This window comes from Condylura cristata, unplaced genomic scaffold (assembly GCF_000260355.1).
Source record: "Condylura cristata isolate star-nosed mole 26May11 unplaced genomic scaffold, ConCri1.0 scaffold00007, whole genome shotgun sequence".
Lineage (NCBI taxonomy): Eukaryota > Metazoa > Chordata > Mammalia > Eulipotyphla > Talpidae > Condylura > Condylura cristata.
Window position 1 is genome coordinate 34,870,218 of NW_004567108.1, and position 21,187 is coordinate 34,891,404.

Genomic DNA, 21,187 nt, shown 5'->3' on the forward strand with positions numbered 1-21,187 from the left:
AACCTCCAAACAGTTTTCCATAGTGGTTGTAGTAGTTTGCATTCCCACCAGCAGTGCACAAGAGTTCCTTTTTCTCCACATCCTTGTCAACTTTTGTGGTTGCTATTTGAAGATGTGCCATTCTCATTGGGGTGAGGTGGTATCTCATTGTGGTTTTAATTTGCATTTCCCTTATTATAAGTGATGTTGAACATTTTTTCATATGCTTGTTGGCCATCTGCATTTCCTCTTTGGAGAAGTGTCTTTTTGCTCTTCTGACCATTTTTTGATGGGGTTGTTTATTTTTGTTAAGTTTCATCAGTTCTCTGTATATTTTTGTGATCAATCCTTTATCGCTAGTTTTATGTGAGAAAATTTTTTCCCAGTCAGTGGGATGTCTGTTTTTTGTAATGTCTCTTTTGTCTTTAATTTGAAGTTGTCCCATCTATTTATCCTTGCTTTCACTATCGTTGCATTGGGTGCTCTGTCTTTAAAGATGTCGCTTAAGTGTATATTTTGTAGTGTTTGGCCCATCTTTGCTTCCAGGTATTTTATGGTTTCTGTTCTTATGTCTAGGTCTTTAATCCACTTCGAGTTGATTTTTGTGTATGGTGAGAGGTAGTGATCTAGTTTCGTTTTTTTGCATGTAGCTTCCCAGTTTTCCCAGCACCATTTGCTGAACAAACTTTCTTTATTCCATTGTATCTTCTTTGCTCCTTTGTCAAAAACTAGCTGTCCATAAACTTGTGGGTTTATATCTGGGTTTTCTGTTTGAATCCACTGGTTTGTATGTCTGTTCTTGTTCCAGTACCATGCAGTTTTGATTATTATGGCTTTGTAGTATAACCTGAAGTTTGGGATTGTAATGCCTCCATTCTCTTCCTTCCTAGTCATGAGAGTTTTGGCTATTCGACGTCTTTTGTTGTTCGATGTAAATCTCATCAATATTTTTTCTACTTCTTTGAAGAATGTCATTGAGACTTTTATTGGGTTGGCATTAAATCTGTATATCGCTTTTGGTAGGATGGCCATTTTGATGATGTTAATTCTCCCGATCCATGGGCAGGGGATGTCTTTCCATTTCATGGTGTCTTCTTGAATTTCTTTTAACAGTGTTTTGTAATTTTCTTTGTATAGGTCTTTTACCTCTTTTGTTAGGTTGATTCCCAGGTATTTGATTCTTTTTGTTTTAATTAAAAAGGGGATTTTTTAAATTTCTGTTACTTTTGATTGGTTGGTTGTGTATAGGAAGGCCTCTGATTTTTGTGTGTTGATTTTTTATGTTCTGCTACCTTGCTAAACTGGTTGATGGTTTTGGTTAGTTTCTCTGTGGAGTTTTTAGGGTTTTCCATGTAGATTAACATATCATCTGCAGATAAGGATAGTTTTACTTCTTCTTTCCCTATCTGGATTCCTTGTATGCCTTTTCCCTGTATTACTGCTCTGGCTAGAACTTCCAGTGTTATGTTGAAGAGTAGTGGCGGTAGTGGATACCTTGTCTTGTTCCTGATCTCAAAGGAAAGGATTTCACCTTTTCTCCTTTGAGGATAATATTGGCTGTGGGTGTGTCATATATGGCTTTTATCACGTTGAGGTATGTTCCTTCTATTCCGAGAATTTTGAGGGCTTTAAACATAAATGTGTGTTGAACTTTGTCAAATGCCTTCTCCGCATTATTGGTATGATTATGTGGTTTTTATTTTTCTGTCGGTTGATGTGATGGATTACATTAATTGATTTTCTGATGTTGAACCATCTTTTGGTTTCATTGATTTTTTTTGGACTGTTGTTCTAACATCCATTTCATTTATTCCTGACTTGACTTTTATTATTTCCTGTCTTCTGCTGGCTTTTGGGTTATTTTGTTGTTCTTTTTCCAGTTCTTTAAGGTGGGCCATTAGTTTGTTTGAGTTATTTCTTTTTTCTTTATGTGAACCTGTATTGCTATATATTTTCCTCTTATAACTGCTTTTAATGTGTCCCATAAGTTTTGTAGACTTGTGTCGTCATTATCATTCTTCTCCAGGTATTTTTTAATTTCTTCTTTGATCTCCTCATTGATCCAAAGGTCATCCAGTAGTGTGGGTTTCAGTCTCCACATGGTAGGTGAATTTCTTGTCTTCCTCATATGGTTTATTTCTAGTTTGATTCCTTCATGGTCAGAGAAAAATAGTTGGTATGATTTCGATCTTAGTGTATCTATTGATGTTTATCTTTTGACCCAGTATGTGGTCAATTCTAGAGAATGATCCATGTGGATTTGAGAAAAATGTGTACTCAGATTTTCTGGGGTGCAGTATTCTATAGATGTCTGCTAGACCCATGTTGTCCAGGTCCTTGTTCAGAGCTTTAGTGTCTTTGTTTATTTTTGTCTTGTTGATCTGTCCATTGTGGAGAGTGGCGTGTTGTAGTCTCCTACTGTGTATGTATTTTCTGATATATGTTTTCATAGATGACAGTAGTTTCCTGATATATTTTGGTGCTCCTTCATTTGGTGCATATATGTTGATGATTGTTATGTCTTCTTGTTGTATTGTCCCCTTAATCATAATGTAGTGACCATCTGTGTTGCTTTTAATCTTTTTTAGTTTGAAGTCTATTTTATCTGATATAAGTATAGCTGTTCCTGCCTTCTTTTTTGGTCTATTTGCTTTTATAATTGTTTTCCATCCTTTTATTTTCAATCTGTTTTTATCTTTTGCAGTTAGATGTGTTTCCTGCAGACAGCAGAATGATGGCTTCTGTTTTTTAATCCATCCTGCAATTCTGTGTCTTTTTATTGATGAATTTAAGCCATTTGCATTTAAAGATAATATTGATATACTGGCACCTACATTTGCCATTTTGGTCCTTTTGTCTTTTTACTCCTTGTTTTGAATTGCTCTTGTTTATTCTTCTGTTGGATTTGGTTTGAGGGCTTTTGGAATGGGAGTTTAGTCATGACAAAACTGTGGAGTTTGTTTGTCTGAAAATGTCTTTATTCTTTCTGCATAGAGGAAGCTCTCTTCAAGAGCTTTTGCAGGATAATCTTGGTTGGCATTTAATACTTTGGAGTTTGTTGAGTATGTCCCTCCACTCTCCTCTTGCCCACAGTGTTTCTTTGGAGAAGTCTAATGTCATCTGGATTGGTTTCCCTTTGTAGGTTGTTTCTTCCCTCTTGTCATTCTCATTATCTTTTTCTTGTCTTGTAATCTTGGAAGTTTTATTATAATATGTCTTGCTGGTTTTCTCCTCTCATCATGGTAGATTGGGGTTCTTCTTGCTTCTTGGATATCTACTTTCATCTCCTTCATATTAGGGAAGTTCTCTTCTATTATCTCTGTGAATATTTTCTCTATTCCTTGGCCTTTTTCTTCGCCTTCTGGAATACCTATAACTCTGATGTTTCCTTTCTTAATGGTGTCAGATAGTTCTTGAAGTATTTCTTCATTCCTTTTCCTTTTTACTTCTCTTTTTCTTTTTTAATTCTCTTTGTTTCTGTGTCTTTAAGGGTGCTGATTCGTTCTTCCATTTGAACTATTCTGTTTTCATTACTTTTCCCAGCATTCTTAATCTCCTCTAGTGGCCTTTTCATCTCCTGCACTTCTTCTATTTCTTTTTTTAATGTCTCATTTTCTTGATTGCTTGTCTCATATTGTTTTTTTCTTTTTCATTTTTTTCCATTCATTTCCTTGTTTGCATTCTTCAACTCCTTGATGGCTTGCCTCATTTCATTTTTTTCCTTCTCATCTTTTTGTTTGTTTATCATGATGATTCTGAATTCTCTATCTGGAAGCTGAGCATTTCTTCTATTTCTTTCATGGTTTCTGCTGATCGATCTTTTTGTGGTGAATTTTACCCCTGTGGACTTGCTTGAATATTTGTTTGTCTTCTTTTCCCTGTTGTGTATTTTCTAATACTTTCTATTCATAGAGACACAGTGTTGCTATTTTTGACTGGCATTCTTTCTGGATGTTCCTTCTGGGATGGCAGAGGGACTTCTATACACTTCAGTTGTGGCGGGTATTCTGGGCCTTGTTTTGTTTCAGTATCTTCTGTTTTTCCAGCCCTTGCTATGTGGAATTATGTCTGTCATCTCTGCCAGTGACACTCAGGGGTCTCTTGTGGTGTTCAGCTTCTTCTGGTAACTGGTTGAGCCCTTGTCTCTGGAAGGTGCTTGTTGATCTTTGTAGCTTTCTGATGGCCTGAGTTCCTCTATGCTTGGATGCAGCTGTGGGGTTGGGGCACATTAGAAGTCTTGCAGCTGGGCCTGTGTTTGAGCCAATCACTGGTTTTGTTTATTTTCTGAGCACTGTGATCCTTGCAAGGCAATGCCTTACTCGTTCAGATGTCTTCTGGCCACTGCTGTTCAGTAATACCTTGAGTCCGAATTCTGCACACCCCCGAATTGTGCAGGCTATCAGTCCTCCCTCAAGGCCTTCAGGCCGTCTCTCCCTGAGCAGTCTTTCCCTACCACTTGGGGAAGTGTTAATGGGTCTGTTTTGATTCAGTCTAACCAGCCCCCCCCCCTTTTTATCTCAGGGGCTTTGTGAACTTGGTGGCCACACCTTAGTGACTAATGCTGGGAAGAACAAGTCTCCAGGGCTATGGTGTGGAGATGGGTGAAAGGGTTGCAAGCTTTGCAGCTGCCCCAGTCACCAGATCACTAGATTTTTCTCTCCACCTCCAGGCTCTATGTGCCCACTTGCACAGTCTTTTCCCATAGCTTGGGTTCCACTCACCAAGCCAAATAAGCAGGAAGCTTCTGTCTGTGGCACTAGAGCCTGGGTGCTCCCCCACTTGGAGTTGCAGAGTTCCGCTTATCCTGTCTGTGGTGCTTCCAGATAGGAGTTCCCATATTGGAACTCCCCAATCACCGATTCTCCCTCAGTTATCTTCCTTCTAATGTGTCCAGGGTGTTCTCATTTGGGTTGAAACTCGTAGCATGTAGGTCTATAGTCCGTTTTTATATATTCCTGCTTGGAGGTAGTCATCTTGGCCACTTTACTCTGCTGCCATCTTGCCCGTCCCAAGCTGATCCGTCAGCAGCTTTGTCCAGCACCCAGGTGCTCTGGATCGGATCTGTAGTCTTTACTCAGCCTGGGCTCCACTCACCGAGCTGAGCTGTCTCCCTTCACCTCCAGGGCTTTAGTGAGGGGCAAAGCGGCTCCTGCAGCCTACCAAACTTCCAGGCGCCTGAGCCCTCCCAGGAGGGAGTTCTCCCCAATCATTGATTCTCCTTAGTTATCTTCCTTCTCATGAGTCCAGGGTGTTCTCATTTCGTTTGAAACTTGTAGTATGTAAGTCTGTATTCCATTTTCAATCCTAAATTCCTGCGCGAGCCTGGATGCAGTGATCTTGGCATCTTTACTCTGCCGCCATCTTGCTGTCTCCCCAGTTCTTCTGAGTTGGAACCCCAATAGCATGCTGAAAGCCAACAAAAACCCCTAAGTCAATATTTTTGGCATAGTTTTTCTTATTTTTTTAAAGGAATATAATAGAGCTAAAGCCTCAGTTTTCACTTTGCACCTTTATTTCCTTCCATTGTTAGCCACTGTCACATTGTCAGTGTGCTTAATCATAAATATCTTACATTTTTATTATGTGAATGTGTCCTTATTTTATGAGTAGTATTCTTGCTTTATAGGTTTTGCAGCTTTGTAAACCAACATCTTTTTAAAAAATATTAACTTGTAGATATGTAATATATATTTTAATTAGCTTTCTCATTTTTTGTGACACAGTTGGGTTTCTACATGTTTTGTATTAGAGTAGAAAATGCTTTGTTGAAGATACTTAGACTTGTACTTGTGGAACATCTACATTTTGACTCTTAGTGAGAAATTTTATATATTCCACATATGTTGAAGGCATCGTTCCAAAGTTAAAACAAATTCTCACTGGCTTGTGATTTGGATCTTTGGAAAAATCTCCCCCCAACTCTTATGAACATTAACAAAAGGGACTTTGTCTTTGTGCAATGACATCACTACCCTTTTTTGGATATATTTTCTCTTCATTGACAACTTAAAGTTGAAAAAATGTGTATACACTAAATTCATGAAATTAAATCCCACTTATATAAACATTTCCATTTAGTCATGAAATGATGAAATTGATTAGATGGAACATAAGTACTAATTTAATTAGTTCTAGTGTTAATTCAAAAGTTCTGTTTACTTCTCTTTCACTTTCCAAACACATTTGCCAATTTCTTCCCTTTTTACTTCAAAAGACTGTTTTCCAGTATTTTTGAGATGTAATCTAGCTATGTTCTCCATTTTCGAGCAGCATGCAGGATGTGTGTGGATAAAATGAAGTATACCCTGACTAGGAAAGCTGAAATAGCTAAATTTTTTGCTTTTCCTGTAAGATATCTTTTTAACAGTATTTCATCTGTTGGTAACTTGATGTACCAGCAAGTCATGCCAGTGGCCTTTATGAAGCATTAAGCTTCTGGCTATCAGTGCATGGAGTCAAAAGAAAACATGGGAAGTTATAAGTTGGTTATTGGTGAAATATGTTCAGAAGATGAAGACAGAGCAGACCTGGTATAGATTATTAGAGAGAGTGATTAGATTACTCTTCACTACAGTAGTTTTGTAATTTATTGTATAATGCAAATCTAAAGCATATTATTTGGCAATTCTTTATTTTTTTAAAAACTTAGGTGAAATACATTTTTAAATTGAAATTGTATATTTCAGAAATTAAGTACTGAATTTTTTCAGTAACTAATATATAGTATTTATCAGCACTTAACATCCACCATAAAAGTTGTGATATCACCCAGAACATAGCAACTAAAAGGCACCATAAATTGAAAAAAAAATAATTAAAAAAAAAAGGATTCGTCATCAATTTCAAAAGTTAGGTGTTATTTTAGGAAACATATGCCTCAAGGAGACATATATATATACAAATGCAAAAAATGTTTATATATCTCTGTGAAGCATGATCTTATTTAGATCAAAAAACTTTTCTAAAAACAATTATTCATTCTTTTACTCCAAGTTTTCTTTTGCACATATGAAAAATGAAGCAATAGCTGTTAATATGTTAGCTCCATTAGCAGATGAAGACCTATTTGGTTTTCAAATAGAAAATAAATTAATTCTAATAATAGTTTGAATTTTTTCACTCAAAGCTTTTATATACTTATTCTTTCAAAGTACTGTAAATGAAATCAAAATAAAGCTTTGTAAGTTTATTCTATCAAAAATGCCGTAACTGCTATTGTAAATTTGAAAGCCTAACATGGAAGATAGGAAGATAATTGCTCATTTTTGTCAAAAGGTTGTTGTCATGGTAAAAATCAATGTTCTATTTAAGTTAGCTATGGAACAGAAATATTTTGGGAATTGGTGTGGTGTATGCAAGCAAAGTGCTTGTTTCACCAATTGAAATAAACTTGTAATGCGTGCATTACTGAAATTTGATACATGTAGTTTAAATGAACTACAAAAATCCATTGATGAAGTTAATATTGAAGAAACATACTTCAGCATGATAGTACACACACTACCAAAAGAATTTTAGGAGTGAAAATTTAGGAGTGATTTTGTGAAAAGCTGCTTTGTAAATTAATTAAAGTGTCCTATATTGGCTTTTTTGCTATGGGAAGGAGCTGTGATGAGTGATAGAAAGTAAAAACTTTTTTATATTTGTTAGATTTTGATTCAGAATCATATGGAAATCTTTTAAATGTTAACCAAGTAAAGTGCCAGAAACCTTAGCTTTTGAAAATTTTAACAAATAACAATTCTTGGAAACAAGTTTTATACACAGGAAGACATTGAATTTTGTTTCTATACAAACCAGAGGAGAACTGAACAAATTTAATAGTAAAAATTTAAGATTTATTTTGGGAGTTCTGTCATTTGCAGTATCCCAACTATAGTGAAGACTTTTTTGATAGAGTTCTTATTTTAATTGGATAAGTTTATATTTTGCGTTAGAATCAATTGAATTAAGGTGATTTTTACAATGTCTAAATTTGCAGAAATATTCAGGAGTATACATAGACTACAAGTTTTTGTGTCATAAAAATAATTAGAAAAAAATTTCATTGAACATAGGGGCAATTGTTAAATATCTGCTCTTGACATATGTACTATGTTCAACATAAAAGAAAGTATTGAGAATATACTGCATTTAGCAGAATTTTTTCTGAGCTTGCCAGCTTGTTCAATATTGTAAAGAAGGCATTTTCTCCATTAAAAATATCATGGTCTATAGAAAATCAGTTCATAATGTCTTGATCATAAAAGTATTGATCAAAAACTTCATAAAAGTTTTTGAAGATTATCACTGACTTAGTATTAGTGATAGATAGCTAAGAAACTGATTAGAATATATAAATATGTATTATATAATTATTCTGCTTGTGTTTTTAATGCATCTTTGTACACAGATATGTTTTTGTCTTTCAAAAGAATGTTTTTGAAAATGCATTTTAATAGAACTGTTTTATAAACCCACCAATATAGTAAGCTTACAGTCAATAAATATTTATCATAAATATTTACATAATTTAATTATTTAAAATTCCCTATCACTCTTAGTTGCATGGGTTAATATATTAAGATAATAATTGAATTGTTTAAACTTAATTTTGGAGATCTAAAATACCAGCAAAGAAATCACTCTGCTAGCTCACTAAAAATGGTTACAGTGAACAAACTTATTTTCTTTCTCTAATTTATTTTGTTTGCATATTCTAAATTGTAACACTCAAATGGACTTTATTGCTAACCTAGTTCTAAATTTTTATACTGCATCGGTAAAAACTTATAGCTAAATGTCTTTGGCAGGTTATCCCAAAAAGGTAATTATACAGTTCAGTATACTAAATTTACCAGAAATGTGGTTTTGAGTGTACTCATTTGGTGAACATCTTGCTAATTGTCTTATGAATTTTTCCTATCTGTTGTTGAACATACCTGTTCTTAGAAATTAGTGAATTGCAATTGATAACCAAATTTATAATAGTTCTGTTAACACTTTCACTTGTACTTTATTAAAACTATATTTTTTAAATACATTGTCACTAAATGAAGGTTGCTTTCTATCCAAATCAATTATCTTAACCAATTATTATTCTAAGAGTTTAGCACTCTATTCCTGTACTTTGACTTACTGTGCTAGAAATGTCTTAATCTTTGACTTGATTGATTTTATTTTTATCTGTTTCTAATGTCTAAAATATTCTAATGTAGATGTTTATTTTTCCATATTTTTGAATCCAATTTGTGGATATAACCTTCTAAATTAAAATGAGGGTGTTTTTTTTTTTCAATAAAATTACACGTTTAAATGACAACTGAGATGGGAAAAGGCACAAAATGATGTAAAAATAAACTATTATATTATAAAAAAATAAGATGCTTAAAATACAAACCTATTTTGTTAACATTTCAATTTTGGTTTAATTATAATTAAAATTATCTCAATGTATTTAATGTAGTACTTTCAAAAATTGACTTAGAAAATCTTATTACAGTGTAAAAGCTACTATAATAAGTTGTTCCCTTACATAAATAAATAAATGACCAATATTACTAGAGGCTATAAGCAGCATGGGAAAAAAAATGGAAGGAGTCTTTTATCCTAGTTTTTAGAGGGCATCAGCAGCTTGCTTTTATGAAAAAGTAACAGCTAAATGCACTGCAAATAATTTGCAGTAATCCAGTTCAGTGATTCATGTGTCTGCTTTAATGGGTCATAATTCAGGGTAAAGTAACTGAGTGCAGTCAGAGTGCAGACACTGCTTATGCCAGGGACAGTATCTCTTCATAAAACACACCTCAGGAGAAGCAGTTTGCCAGCCCCCTAATACTCTCTGATGTTTTGATGTCCTGCATATTTTTCCGATTAAGTTTTGAGTGCCATGTTTTTAGTTGTATTTCCACATTCATTATTCTCACGTAGACCCTTCAGCGGGTTTGCCATATATGATTATTTTTTTAATGATGCCTTTCTTTCCACTTCAGCAGTTTAATAATCTAGCACATGGCTGCTTCTCAGTACTCAGCATTCACCTCCCCAATACTGAAGAGGACATGTGCTTTGGCTTCAAAATTCCATTTGCAGCGATAGAAATGCATATTCCCTATGGAACAACATTTGTTTGACATAACCATTCATTTTTATTACTTCTTTAAATATGTTTATCCAGAGTTATCAATAATCATAAATAACTGTATTCTCATCTTGTTCTGCTTTTTTCTAACAGACAAAATTGCTTACCCAGTACATATTAAATCTCGGCAAGTATGATCAAAACTACGACATCAGAGACCGTACAAGATTTATTAGGCAGCTTATTGTTCCGAATGAGAAGAGTGGAGCTTTAAGTAAATATGCCAAAAAAATATTCCTAGCGCAAAAACCTGCACCACTGCTTGAATCTCCTTTTAAAGGTATTATAATACATAACAAAAATATATGTTGTCTAAAAAATTATGGTAATACACCCTATTTCTAACATGTTTAATATTTACATGTTTAATATTTATGGTTAGCATACATAAGTATATAAGGATGTGTTTTTTTACTCATTCATCTGTTCTCCAGATCAAGCTTTATATTAGTTTATTTTTTATAGATTTAATGTACCAAAATAATTTCAATAATTTAAACAGTTAAGCTGTTGAACAGTAGATAAAAAACTCTGTTATTGTAGATGTTGATTTCATTTTTTTTAAAGTAGCTTTATTTAATAAGGATCAATATTCACCTTTATTGTGAGTTGTTATTGATTAAATGTTTTATGTACACTAACAAATTTTTCTCAGAAGAATTATTTTGTGAATAGTCTTCTATAATCACATTTGTTTATATAAGGATGGAGGTTCACTTAATTTTTTGAGTTTTTAAAAGGAGTAATTATTTTACCAGTTTAACAAGTAGCCATTACAGTTGGAATAAGGTGATTATATACCTTGATTTTTTCACATTGTTTCTTATTTAATTGTTCAAAAGCGATAAAAAGCAGTTCAATTTTATAGAAAAACTATTAAAATTCTGGACGTGTTTGTGCCAAGACATGTATATGGATTGTTTAACTGTGCTGTCATTCTTAATATTCACAGTAAAGTAATTTTTAGAGAAGCTACATTTCAGAGCAACACCTCTAAACACACTGACTGATTAGCTTTTTTATTGACCATTATGGGGGAGATTATTGTAATCTATGGACTGAAATCAGTTTTTTGACCTATGAAGAGCTTCCTAGTTTATATTTATTTCTTGACATTTGAGGTAATATGCCAATTACCTTGAGCTCTGATTAGCATTGTTCTCTGTTATATACAGCTCATATTGTTTATTTTATATTTTCCTCCATTTTAATAGATAGGGATCATTTCCAGCTTGGCACTTTATCTCATACTCTCAACTCTAAAGCTACTGGGTACCTGGAATTATCTAATTGGCCAGAGGTGGCGCCTGACCCATCAGTTCGAAATGTAGAAGTAATAGAGTTGGTAAGTTGACCTTTCTGAAACTAATTTGTCAAGCAGTGGGAGATTCTAAAGTAACTATTGTTTTATATAAAAGCTTTTGAAGGGAGTTGAAAATTGTTCTGGTATTTCTAAATGTAATGTGTTACATATAGCTCACTGTTATGGGAACTAAATATTGTAATATTCCCTTTGTCATCGTACATGGGCTCTTCTCTTTCTTCAAGGAAATGCAGAATTGAATTCTCAGCAAGAGTGCTACCCACAGTTGTGGTATTGCATTGGTAGCTATGTAGATTCAATTTGTAATTATTTAGTTTCATTGAATAGAGCTTTTTTTAAACTTTTCTGCAAGCTTCCTGTCAATATTTTTTAAAGTAATTTTGCTGTTCTCTTCCAGAAAATCCTTCTGGATTTTTTGGTCAACCTCATTGAAGTGCTGTCTAAACATAAATAAGGAGCATTGTGTACCAAAAAATATCCTTAGCAGAGGCCATAATTAACATGAGATTATGTTTCTTTCCTACTGAAGTTCTTTCTAGAGAGAGAACTTATTTATAGAAATACCCTTTTTCTAGATCATTTAAAATATGCTAGTCACTAGCATATTTCAGTGATGGGACTGAAATATTCATTTCTAATAGCTCCTTATCTAAACAAGAAAGTTAAAGAGAAGGGTTGCAAATTGCCTTGAGAGATTATGTCATATATATCCAATAATTTTAAAGGAGAATTAATAAAAAATAAAAATTATGTAATACATTCTGGATACTTTTCCAGTAGAAAGGATACATTGAACTGGCATTCAGATAACCAGAGTTCTATACCATTTATTCCTATGGGAAAGCTGGTTAACCTCCCTGCCTATTAAATTTTTCATATGCAATAGAAGAAAATCTTTATTAGTTTAAATAGAAGACATAACAGATGTAATTATGTAATGTGATTCTTCTGAGAAAAATGTTTCTTATAATTTCTCAGACTTATCCTGGCTTTGGAGCATAGCCAGAAGCAATAATAACTAATAATGGTTCCACTTAGCAACTCCTGGCAGTGTATTATGATAATGTTTTAAAAATACCATCTTGGTTAACCTGCTAATGACTATAACTGGTGGTTATTGTTATCCCATTTTGTAGATCAGAAAAACAAGATTCAGAGAATCTAAGTAAGCTGCCCAAGTTCACATAGCTAGTAAGTGATGGGACTGAAATTCCAAGCTAAATTTCAAACCTGAGTTCATTGTTTATACAGGTTTCCCCCACTATCCAAAAGTGATTTGGTAGATTATTTTTTGGATTGAAAACACTGCAACATTTTTCCACATAAATTAATATCCGAGGATTCCCAGGCCCCCAAAATAACTAATGAAATTGGTTTTGAATGGCTATTTTTGGATCGCTAGAGACAGTTGTACTTTAACTGCATTTTATTATGTAGCATGAGAAAAGAAAGCTTGTGCCTGTTTGCAGATCATTAGTACTTAGCATCACCGTTTTCATGTTGTGGCAGATTATTTAGAGGTTTTTTTTTTTAATATAAAAGTTACTAAAGCTAATTGTATATCTATTCCTCCTTGCAACTAAGTTTGAATTTCACTCAGATATTCATATCCTAAGTACTCTGCAAAAAAATTGACTTATTTGTGCAACTTTTAGTTGAATGCTAGAACATGAAGAGACTGTTACTTGTTATGATTCTTTCCATGCACTCTATTTTCTAATTTCTTATTATGCCTGATGTTTTTATGGTTCTGTTCTTCTTCACTATTAGTACAGAATGTTTTGGCCCAAACACAGCTATCCTTTTATCTTCCCCCTAATACAGCCCTACCTCCCCCCCCCCTTGCCAACCCACTCTACCAATAAAATAAAAAGTAAAAAATTTAACAGCAAAGTTATGCAATTTAATTTGGTCTCAGCAGTATTCCCAGCTAATAGATTCAGTTAGTTGGCTGGTTGCTTCCATTTTTACATGCTTTATTTAATACTATACTTTTTAAGTATAGTATTAAATAACCTATTTTTTTATATATTCATTTTACCTATCAAATTCAACAGAAACAAATTGACCTCTTTTTCATTTTGCTGCCTACATTCTGGAAATTAGTAATTGGTAACATGCAGAATAATTACAACTGGTGGAACCTGATTGAAGAAAAACTGTCACTATTCATTTATGCCATGTATAAAACAATTTTTAATTTATTGATCTCCTGGTATCCTGGCTTAACATTATGATATAATTAAATATAAAATAAAGTATATAGTGTTATCAAATGCAGCTGGTGGCTTTCATGTAGTCTTCCGTTTCACTGTCACATCAATGAATTTCATACATAGTGTATACACTATGTTGTCCTAGGTTGCTATGAAATGATCTTACAGGTCATATTTCATTATTACGAAGTATAACTTAGTAGTAAAAGTGGCCTGGCCCTCCCTGGTGGCACAGTGGGTTAAAGCACAGCAATAAGTGGCTAAAGCCACTTCAGCATGAATTCGATCCACACCTGCCCCAGGCGATCCACATGGCCCAGCAGACCTCTCCTGGCCCACCCACTGCTCTCCTCAGCAGTGTACTTAGTCGATCTGCCTGTTCTGCTCCCCGCTCTGTCTCTGGTGAATCCTCTCATCACCCCTGTGCCTCTGGCCTGTACCCCAGTTCTGCATAATAAATAAATAAATCTTAAAAAAAAAAAAGTGTCCTAGTGCTAGAAAATGGAATATTTAATCCAACAGCAGGGAACCTAAGATTAAGACTAGAAATCACTTTGTATTACACCCTTCCATTTCCAGGAGATCAAATATAGTGTTTATTTATATTATGATATCAGTGAGTTTTAGTGATCTTTTAGAACTTGTTTGTTTAGTTCTACACAATCTTTTCCCTTTAGTTACAGAAAGTCTTTGCTTTGCATGTTAAGGTATGTTTTATTTTTGTTCTATAAACATGTTTACCAATATTTTCCCCTCAGGGACATTTTCAAATTAGTGCCTCACAGTTCTTTTTCTTTTCTTTTCCCTTTTACTCCTTGTACTTAGAGTGATACGGTTATCATAGTCATAAAAGATCATAACAAGAATTAAAATGTTTACTGTAAATTTTTCGCCTTTAAAACCTAAAACTCCATGAATATAAAGTTCATGTCCTTGTCAAGACAATATGCTCCTTAGAGCATAAAATCCCCAGTTGTTTTTATTTGAAAGGAAAGCCATAATAGGTGTTTTCTCCCACAAATTGGTCTGATATACTTTCTACCCAACTTCAGAAAAGTGTGTTGTTTTTTAAATTGGGGAAAATAGTATTTACCAAATATAGAAGAACTTACTTATAGAAAATTACTGATTTCGTATTTGGAGAACAGAGCATTTTATATGTACACAGAGAGAGAACTCCTGATCTCTGTGTCCTATTCTAATATATCTAAATAATTTTTACTTATTTTAATATCATTATCCAGATAGCAATTTTCCAGGTTACCAAAGCTTGTCTTATTAAGCAGTGCATCTTAACCCCTCTAGATCAGGGGTGTTTCAACCCCAACTTCAGGTTATATTCATACAGACATCTTAAAACAGACAGACCTGGACCACAGTAATTAAATCAGAATATTAGCAAGTGATAACTGGGCATTATTAGTTTTGCTAGTACCTTTATTATATGCATTATAAATAGCTTTAAAAATCATCCCCTGGAATTCTGATGTGCATCCTATCCTGAAAATCATTCTTAAATAAGAGCCTATGTTGTGCTATAAATTTCTTTACATTTGTGCTCTAGCACCTTGACACGTAGTAGCAACTCAGTTAAAACTGTGATGAGCAAATGAATCTTAAACGTTTTGACCTTTAAAAAAAAAAAAAACTGGCCCTCCCTGGTGGCGCAGCCGGTTAAAGCACAGCACTGAGAAGCTGAAGTCACTTCGGCATGAGTTCAATCTCCACCTGCCCCGGAGGTGACCACATGGCGCGGCAGACCTCTCCTGACCTGCCCGTTGCCCCCCTCAGCAGTGTACTTCTTCAGTCTGCCTGTTCTGCTCCCCGTTCTGTCTCTGGTGAATCCTCTCACCCTCCGCATCTCTGGCTTGTACCCCAGCTCTGTATGAATAATTAAATAAATCTTAAAAAAATTAAATAAATAAATCTCCCTGGCCTTTGAAAGAAAGCATATAGGACATGATTTAATATTTCTTGATGAATCATAATTTTGAAAATAAGTTATTTTAACATAGATCATTAAAGTATGTAAGAGGGTATTCACATAACTAATTATCACCATGCTATACACATTGATGATATAATGTACAGAATATTCAAAATCCCTGCTATCTAGAAACTGATGCCTGGTATGTTAGAAAAGTAAGATCAGGAGGGCCAGACATGGAAGGTTGATATTTTAAATGGAATGGTTCTCTCTAAAATGATATTTATGCAGACACTTGAAGTTAGTGAAGGAATGAGCCATGCAGTCCCGTACCTGGGGTGTTTGAAGGAACAGAGGAGTAGCTGGATCAGAGTTATAGGAGGAAGAGCAGCAGCAGGGATTCAGAAAGACCCAGGGATAAGCATGGTTATGTAGGACCAGTCATGTAGAGCTGAGCAACGTGTTGTCTGAAACTTAAGCTTTTTCTCTGAGTGAAACCCAAAAAAGGGCTTGGATTTAGGTTTAATGGAATCATCCTAACTGCTTATATTAAGAAAATGTGGACTAGGTTGATTAGAAGTGGGAGTAGAAAGAAGGTAATCAATTAGGAAACTGTTTTAATAATATAAGAGAAAGAGATGACTCTAGCCAATGTGTGAAAAGGCCTGGCGGCTTTCCTGATGGATTAGGTATTTAGGAAAAGAGAGAAAAGGAAAAGTCAAAGGCTGTTTCAGGTTTAGGGCTATTAAGGTGGTAGTGGTTGTTTAATACACATTAAATATTTTTTTCCTTTTATCTCAATATCATGCAGTGGACTTGTTATTTCTTATTGTTGTTGTTATAATCGTCTACTGCTAATTGCCCTCACTCTTGCTAGATAGAGCTTCTGTAGACCACCAGATTGAAAAGTGTTTAAAATTGTTATTAAAGTAAGATAGTTGATAGTCACAGTCTGAGTGAAAGAGGGGAATAAGCATTAATGGCAAAACTTTTAATAGTTGCCTTCTATATTGATGCGTTAAAATTCTGGGTTCACAGAATTTTGAATAAGTTTGTTAAAAGATTAAATCCTTTAGTGAGAACTCATTGACAGTTATGTTTTTACATCTTTTTAAACAAAAACAGGCAAAAGAATGGTCTCCAACAGGAAAAGCAAAGAAAGAGAATCCTGCTAAGAAATTTTATTCTGAATCTGAGGAGGAAGAGGACTCTTCTGATAGCAGCAGTGACAGTGGTGAGTTTTATAATTTAATGAAAGACATTGTTCAGTTTAGCTTATGTGCTATGTTTCCAACAAAGCAGTAGGAGTAGAACATAATATTCAACAAGTGCATTTAAATGAAGTTTATGCTATTATAATTCCTTTCATTTATGTATGACTGTTTTCAAAGTAATTTCTGCTCAATTGACATAGCTAATAAATGATCAGGTTGAAACAGAATTCTCACCTGCATTGTCTATTATATTCATTATTATTGAAAAAGTTATTTTGGCCCTCCCTGGTAGGAAGGTGATAGGTTAAATGCAGCACTGTGAAGCTGTCCACAGCCACTGTAGTACAAACTCAATCCCCAGCCAGGGAGGTGATCCACATGGTACAGCAGACCTCTCCTGTCTCACCCACCTGTTCTGCTCCCCACTCTGTCTCTTTTGAATCCTCTCACCCACCCCACACCTCTGGCCTGTATCCCAGTTCTTGTATGCAAAAATAAATAAATCTTTAAAGGAAAAAAAACTGTTTTAAATTTGATAAGACTTCAGTGGTATTTTTAAAGTAACTTTTTTTTGGTAAAAATGTAGTTTATTCCACATGGAGAGTCTGTTTCTTATCCCTTTCTTTTATACTCTTCTATTTCTGCATGAATCTACAAAAAATATAAAACAAAAATTATTAAATATTTTGTGTATTTTAAAGAAACACAGCTTAAAAGATGGAGGGCAAACATGTACAACAAAAAGAATACTAAGGAGGAGGATTTATAAGTCCTGGGTTTTAACTGCGCAGACTTGAATAAGGCTCTTACTTTTATCTAACAGATGAAGAGGTAGAGTGAGATGCTGCTTAAGTGTCTTCAGTACTAAAATTCTGTGAGTGATTTGCATAATGAAAAATATATTGGAGTAGCTTTCTAACACTTTTATTAACAATTAACCTAATAGATGTTTCTGACACAAAATCAGATGACATCTTTTTTTCCTAAAACCTTTATTTCTTGGAGAACCGTAGCCCCTCGCTTTATTCTAAGGTAATTTATCTTTTCCCCTTTGCCCCCCCCACCTCCCATATGATGCATTACCCTCTCAGGTAACAAGCTAAAAAATAAATACTTCAGCCTAGAGTGTAATTTTCAGGAATTGAGAAAGATGTTTTTGCAGAGTTGTATGTATCATATGGATACTTGTCTTCATCCCATTTATTCACAAATTCATGCCTGTTCATAAGCTAACCTTTTTAATATATATTTGAAATACTACATTTACTTAAGACTTCCTGGGTTTATATGAATACATGAAGCAGTGAGTCATGTGTCAGGAGTTCATTTGCATTGGACTACTGGAGGAAAAGTAAATACTATCAGAAGTTTTGAGCTTGTTTTCTAGAAGTCTTTTTTTGAAAAAAAAAAAAATTTCCTCAAATTCATTAACTTGAAAATTAAATATTGGTGACTGATTCATGTTGAATTCAGTGTAGTTAACATGAGATAATAAGTTAGATGTTATCATTTCATTATTTATGGGCCAATTTTCTGAGTTAATGTGTGCTTGTGAGCAACTTGATATAACCGTAATTTTAGAACATCCTTATTTAGCAGTTTTGTTTTGTCTTTGTAAAATAAATATTGATCTTTGTAAAAATTGATGATAATGAGTGCCATACTATATGGAAGACACTCTTAATTCCTAATAATCTTTACCTGTTTCAAGAGTTTAATCTTCATAACTCTCTAAGGAGGCTAGCATTATTATTTTCATTTGCTAAAAAGGAAACTGAGACCTGGAGAGGTTGAATAGCTATTTAATCATACATGTGATATTGGCAGAGCTAGGATTAAATCTAGGCAATTTAACTTGAGAATACATGCTCATAAACACTACAAGATATTCCAAAAGAATATATCTACTTCTGGCTTTTCCCTGTGATACATAAATCAGTCCTCATAGAGTAGATATTATTTACTTGTTAGAAAACTATTTTAATTATAGATTCTGTTTCTGCCTTAGCACTTCATCAGATGATAGGCAGGGGCAACCATTTGTCCTCCATGTGGGACACACCTACAGTCATTTCAGCTAGCAAAACCTCGCTCTTCATGTTTAAAATATACAGAAATATAGGCCCTCCCTGGTGGCGCAGGGGAGTTAAAACACAGCACTAAGAAGCTTAAGCCACTTCCGCATGAGTTCAATCCCCGCCTGCCCCGGAGGAGATCCACTTGGCATGGCAGACCTCTCCCGACCCGCCCGCTGCTCCCCTCAGCAGTGTACTTCGTCGATCTGCCTGTTCTGCTCCCCACTCTGTCTCTAGTGAATCCTCTCACCCTCTGCACCTCTGGCCTGTACCCCAGATCTGTATAAATAAATAAATCTTTAAAAAAAATACAGAAATATACTCTATACATCACTTCTGCTAAAAGTTCTGGTGTATCATAATTCACATAAAATATTAACATATGTAGCTCTTCAGTGTAACTTTATCATTTCCTTCATCAATGGAAAACTTACGCTAGCTAAAATAAATAATACATTTTGAGTTAGTAATTTTGCTTATTGCCTTTGAAATTAGAAATCTTTAGAGATGATTTGAATGATTCTTCTCCCTCTCAAAACTTGTTCCTAAGAAGTTTTAACTGTTGCCGTCTTTTCTAAATAAAATTTCCTACTGTCAGTGGAAATCAGAACCATTCCTCACCCTTGTATCATTCTTAAAAATGAAAAACCAGGGCCCTCCCTGGTGGCACAGTGGGTTAAAGCACTGTACTAAGAATCAAAAGCTACTTCCGCATGAGATCGATCCCCGCCTGCCTGGGAGGAGATCCACATGGCATGGCAGACCTCTCCTGACCCACCCGCTGCTCTCCTCAGCAGTGTACTTCATTGATCTGCCTGTTCTGCTCTCCACTCTGTCTCTGGTGAAGCCTCTCACCCTCCGCATCTCTGGTCTGTACCCCAGTTCTGTAAGAATAAATAAATAAATCTTTAAAAAAAAAATGAAAAACCAAACATAACTTTTACCATAACTAGACACTTGTGGACTTGAAAAGTGAGACTCTCAAAATTTCTTTTACATGGTTCATCTTTTATTTTTTATCTGTTTTTGCTCATTCTCAAAGCATCTTGTGGAATCCTGCCACACTTGCCTGTTTTAGAGTTCTAGAGTCTGAATGACTGGAAGTGTGATTAAAAAATGTTGAACCAAAAAGGAAAGTAAAATTCAACATCTGGTTTTGCTTGTGATGAATATTGACAGTTACTTGTGTCCTTATGTTTAATTAAATGGCTATAAATCAAAGAGCATCTGGTTATATTTTTTGTAGAGAGTGAATCTGGAAGTGAAACTGTTGAAGAAGACGAGAAAGGAAACAGCAGTGACAGCAGTGAGGACTCCTCCAGTGAGTCTGAGAGCGAGACTTCAAGCGAATCAGATGTGAAAAGCAAGAGAACAGCCAAGAAGAATGCTAAAACCAAAGGGAAAAGGTAATTATTTTGTCAAAATTTCCTTCAAAAAATATTGTGTTATTGTCCCCCCCAGGACCATTATGTCCTTTAATTCACAGAGTGGAAAAATAAGTGTATTTTTCCCCAAATACAATATTATAAAATTAATTTAAAATGCTAGTTCACATTCTGCTGCTTAGTATGGTTCATTTTCATTTTGAACTTGAAGAAATCTTGGGGTTACACTTTGAAAATTGTTGTAACCTTGGAAGGCCCAGTTAAGTGATCAAGCAGTAGGTATGAAACACTTAATTACCTTTTGTAGCAATTCTGCTGAGAGCTAAAATTAAATCCTTTAACACTTTGCCATTATGTAACTAAGACGATTGATTTTTCTAAATAACGTTATATTAAAAAGATTATGATCCAAATATTAGAGTCAAGGGCTGTGAAGGAAGACAGTCATAAGATATTTAACGTTAGCGCTTTTTAAGATTGCCCATTATCAACAACATTATCATGTATTAAAGTGTCATTAAAATTTTGAGTAATTGGGTCTAATACCTTGGATTGCATGAGTCTGTTTTCCCTGCCGCTGTCAGCGAGTGGCCTCTGCAGACATGATGGCCCTTTCTCTGGGAGCCTGCTGCCCACTCACTTGATGAGCTTGCAGCCCAGCTCAGTCGTGGCTGACAGCACTGATTGGGGCGCAGTACGCTCTCTGCTCCTTTTATTACAGACAGTAATTAAAGCAGCTCGCCCTGCCACTTCCATAACAAACACAGCATAATGCCCTAATTATGACTTTATTAATTTAAGTCAGGATTTAATGATTTTAAAAGTGATTTATATTGTTTTTCCTGTTCAGAACAAATGAAATCTGTAGGTTAAATTAATACAGGCTTTTCATCATTGCAAAGTTAAAAAGCTAGTTACCAGTAAATTCTTTTCATTAGATTAACATC

General features: G+C 34.6%; 1 protein-coding gene across 2 annotated transcripts in view; it reads left to right on the plus strand.

The window, feature by feature from the left end:
• AP3B1 (adaptor-related protein complex 3, beta 1 subunit) overlaps window positions 1–21,187 on the plus strand; it is a 191,498-nt gene that overhangs the window by 88,253 nt on the left and 82,058 nt on the right. For both annotated transcript variants that reach the window (XM_004678186.2, XM_012721952.1), the window contains exons 16-19: window positions 10,193–10,379; window positions 11,314–11,444; window positions 16,692–16,800; window positions 20,102–20,261. In XM_004678186.2, coding sequence (XP_004678243.1) covers window positions 10,193–10,379; window positions 11,314–11,444; window positions 16,692–16,800; window positions 20,102–20,261 — 587 coding nt within the window. The remainder of the gene's footprint in view (window positions 1–10,192; window positions 10,380–11,313; window positions 11,445–16,691; window positions 16,801–20,101; window positions 20,262–21,187) is intronic.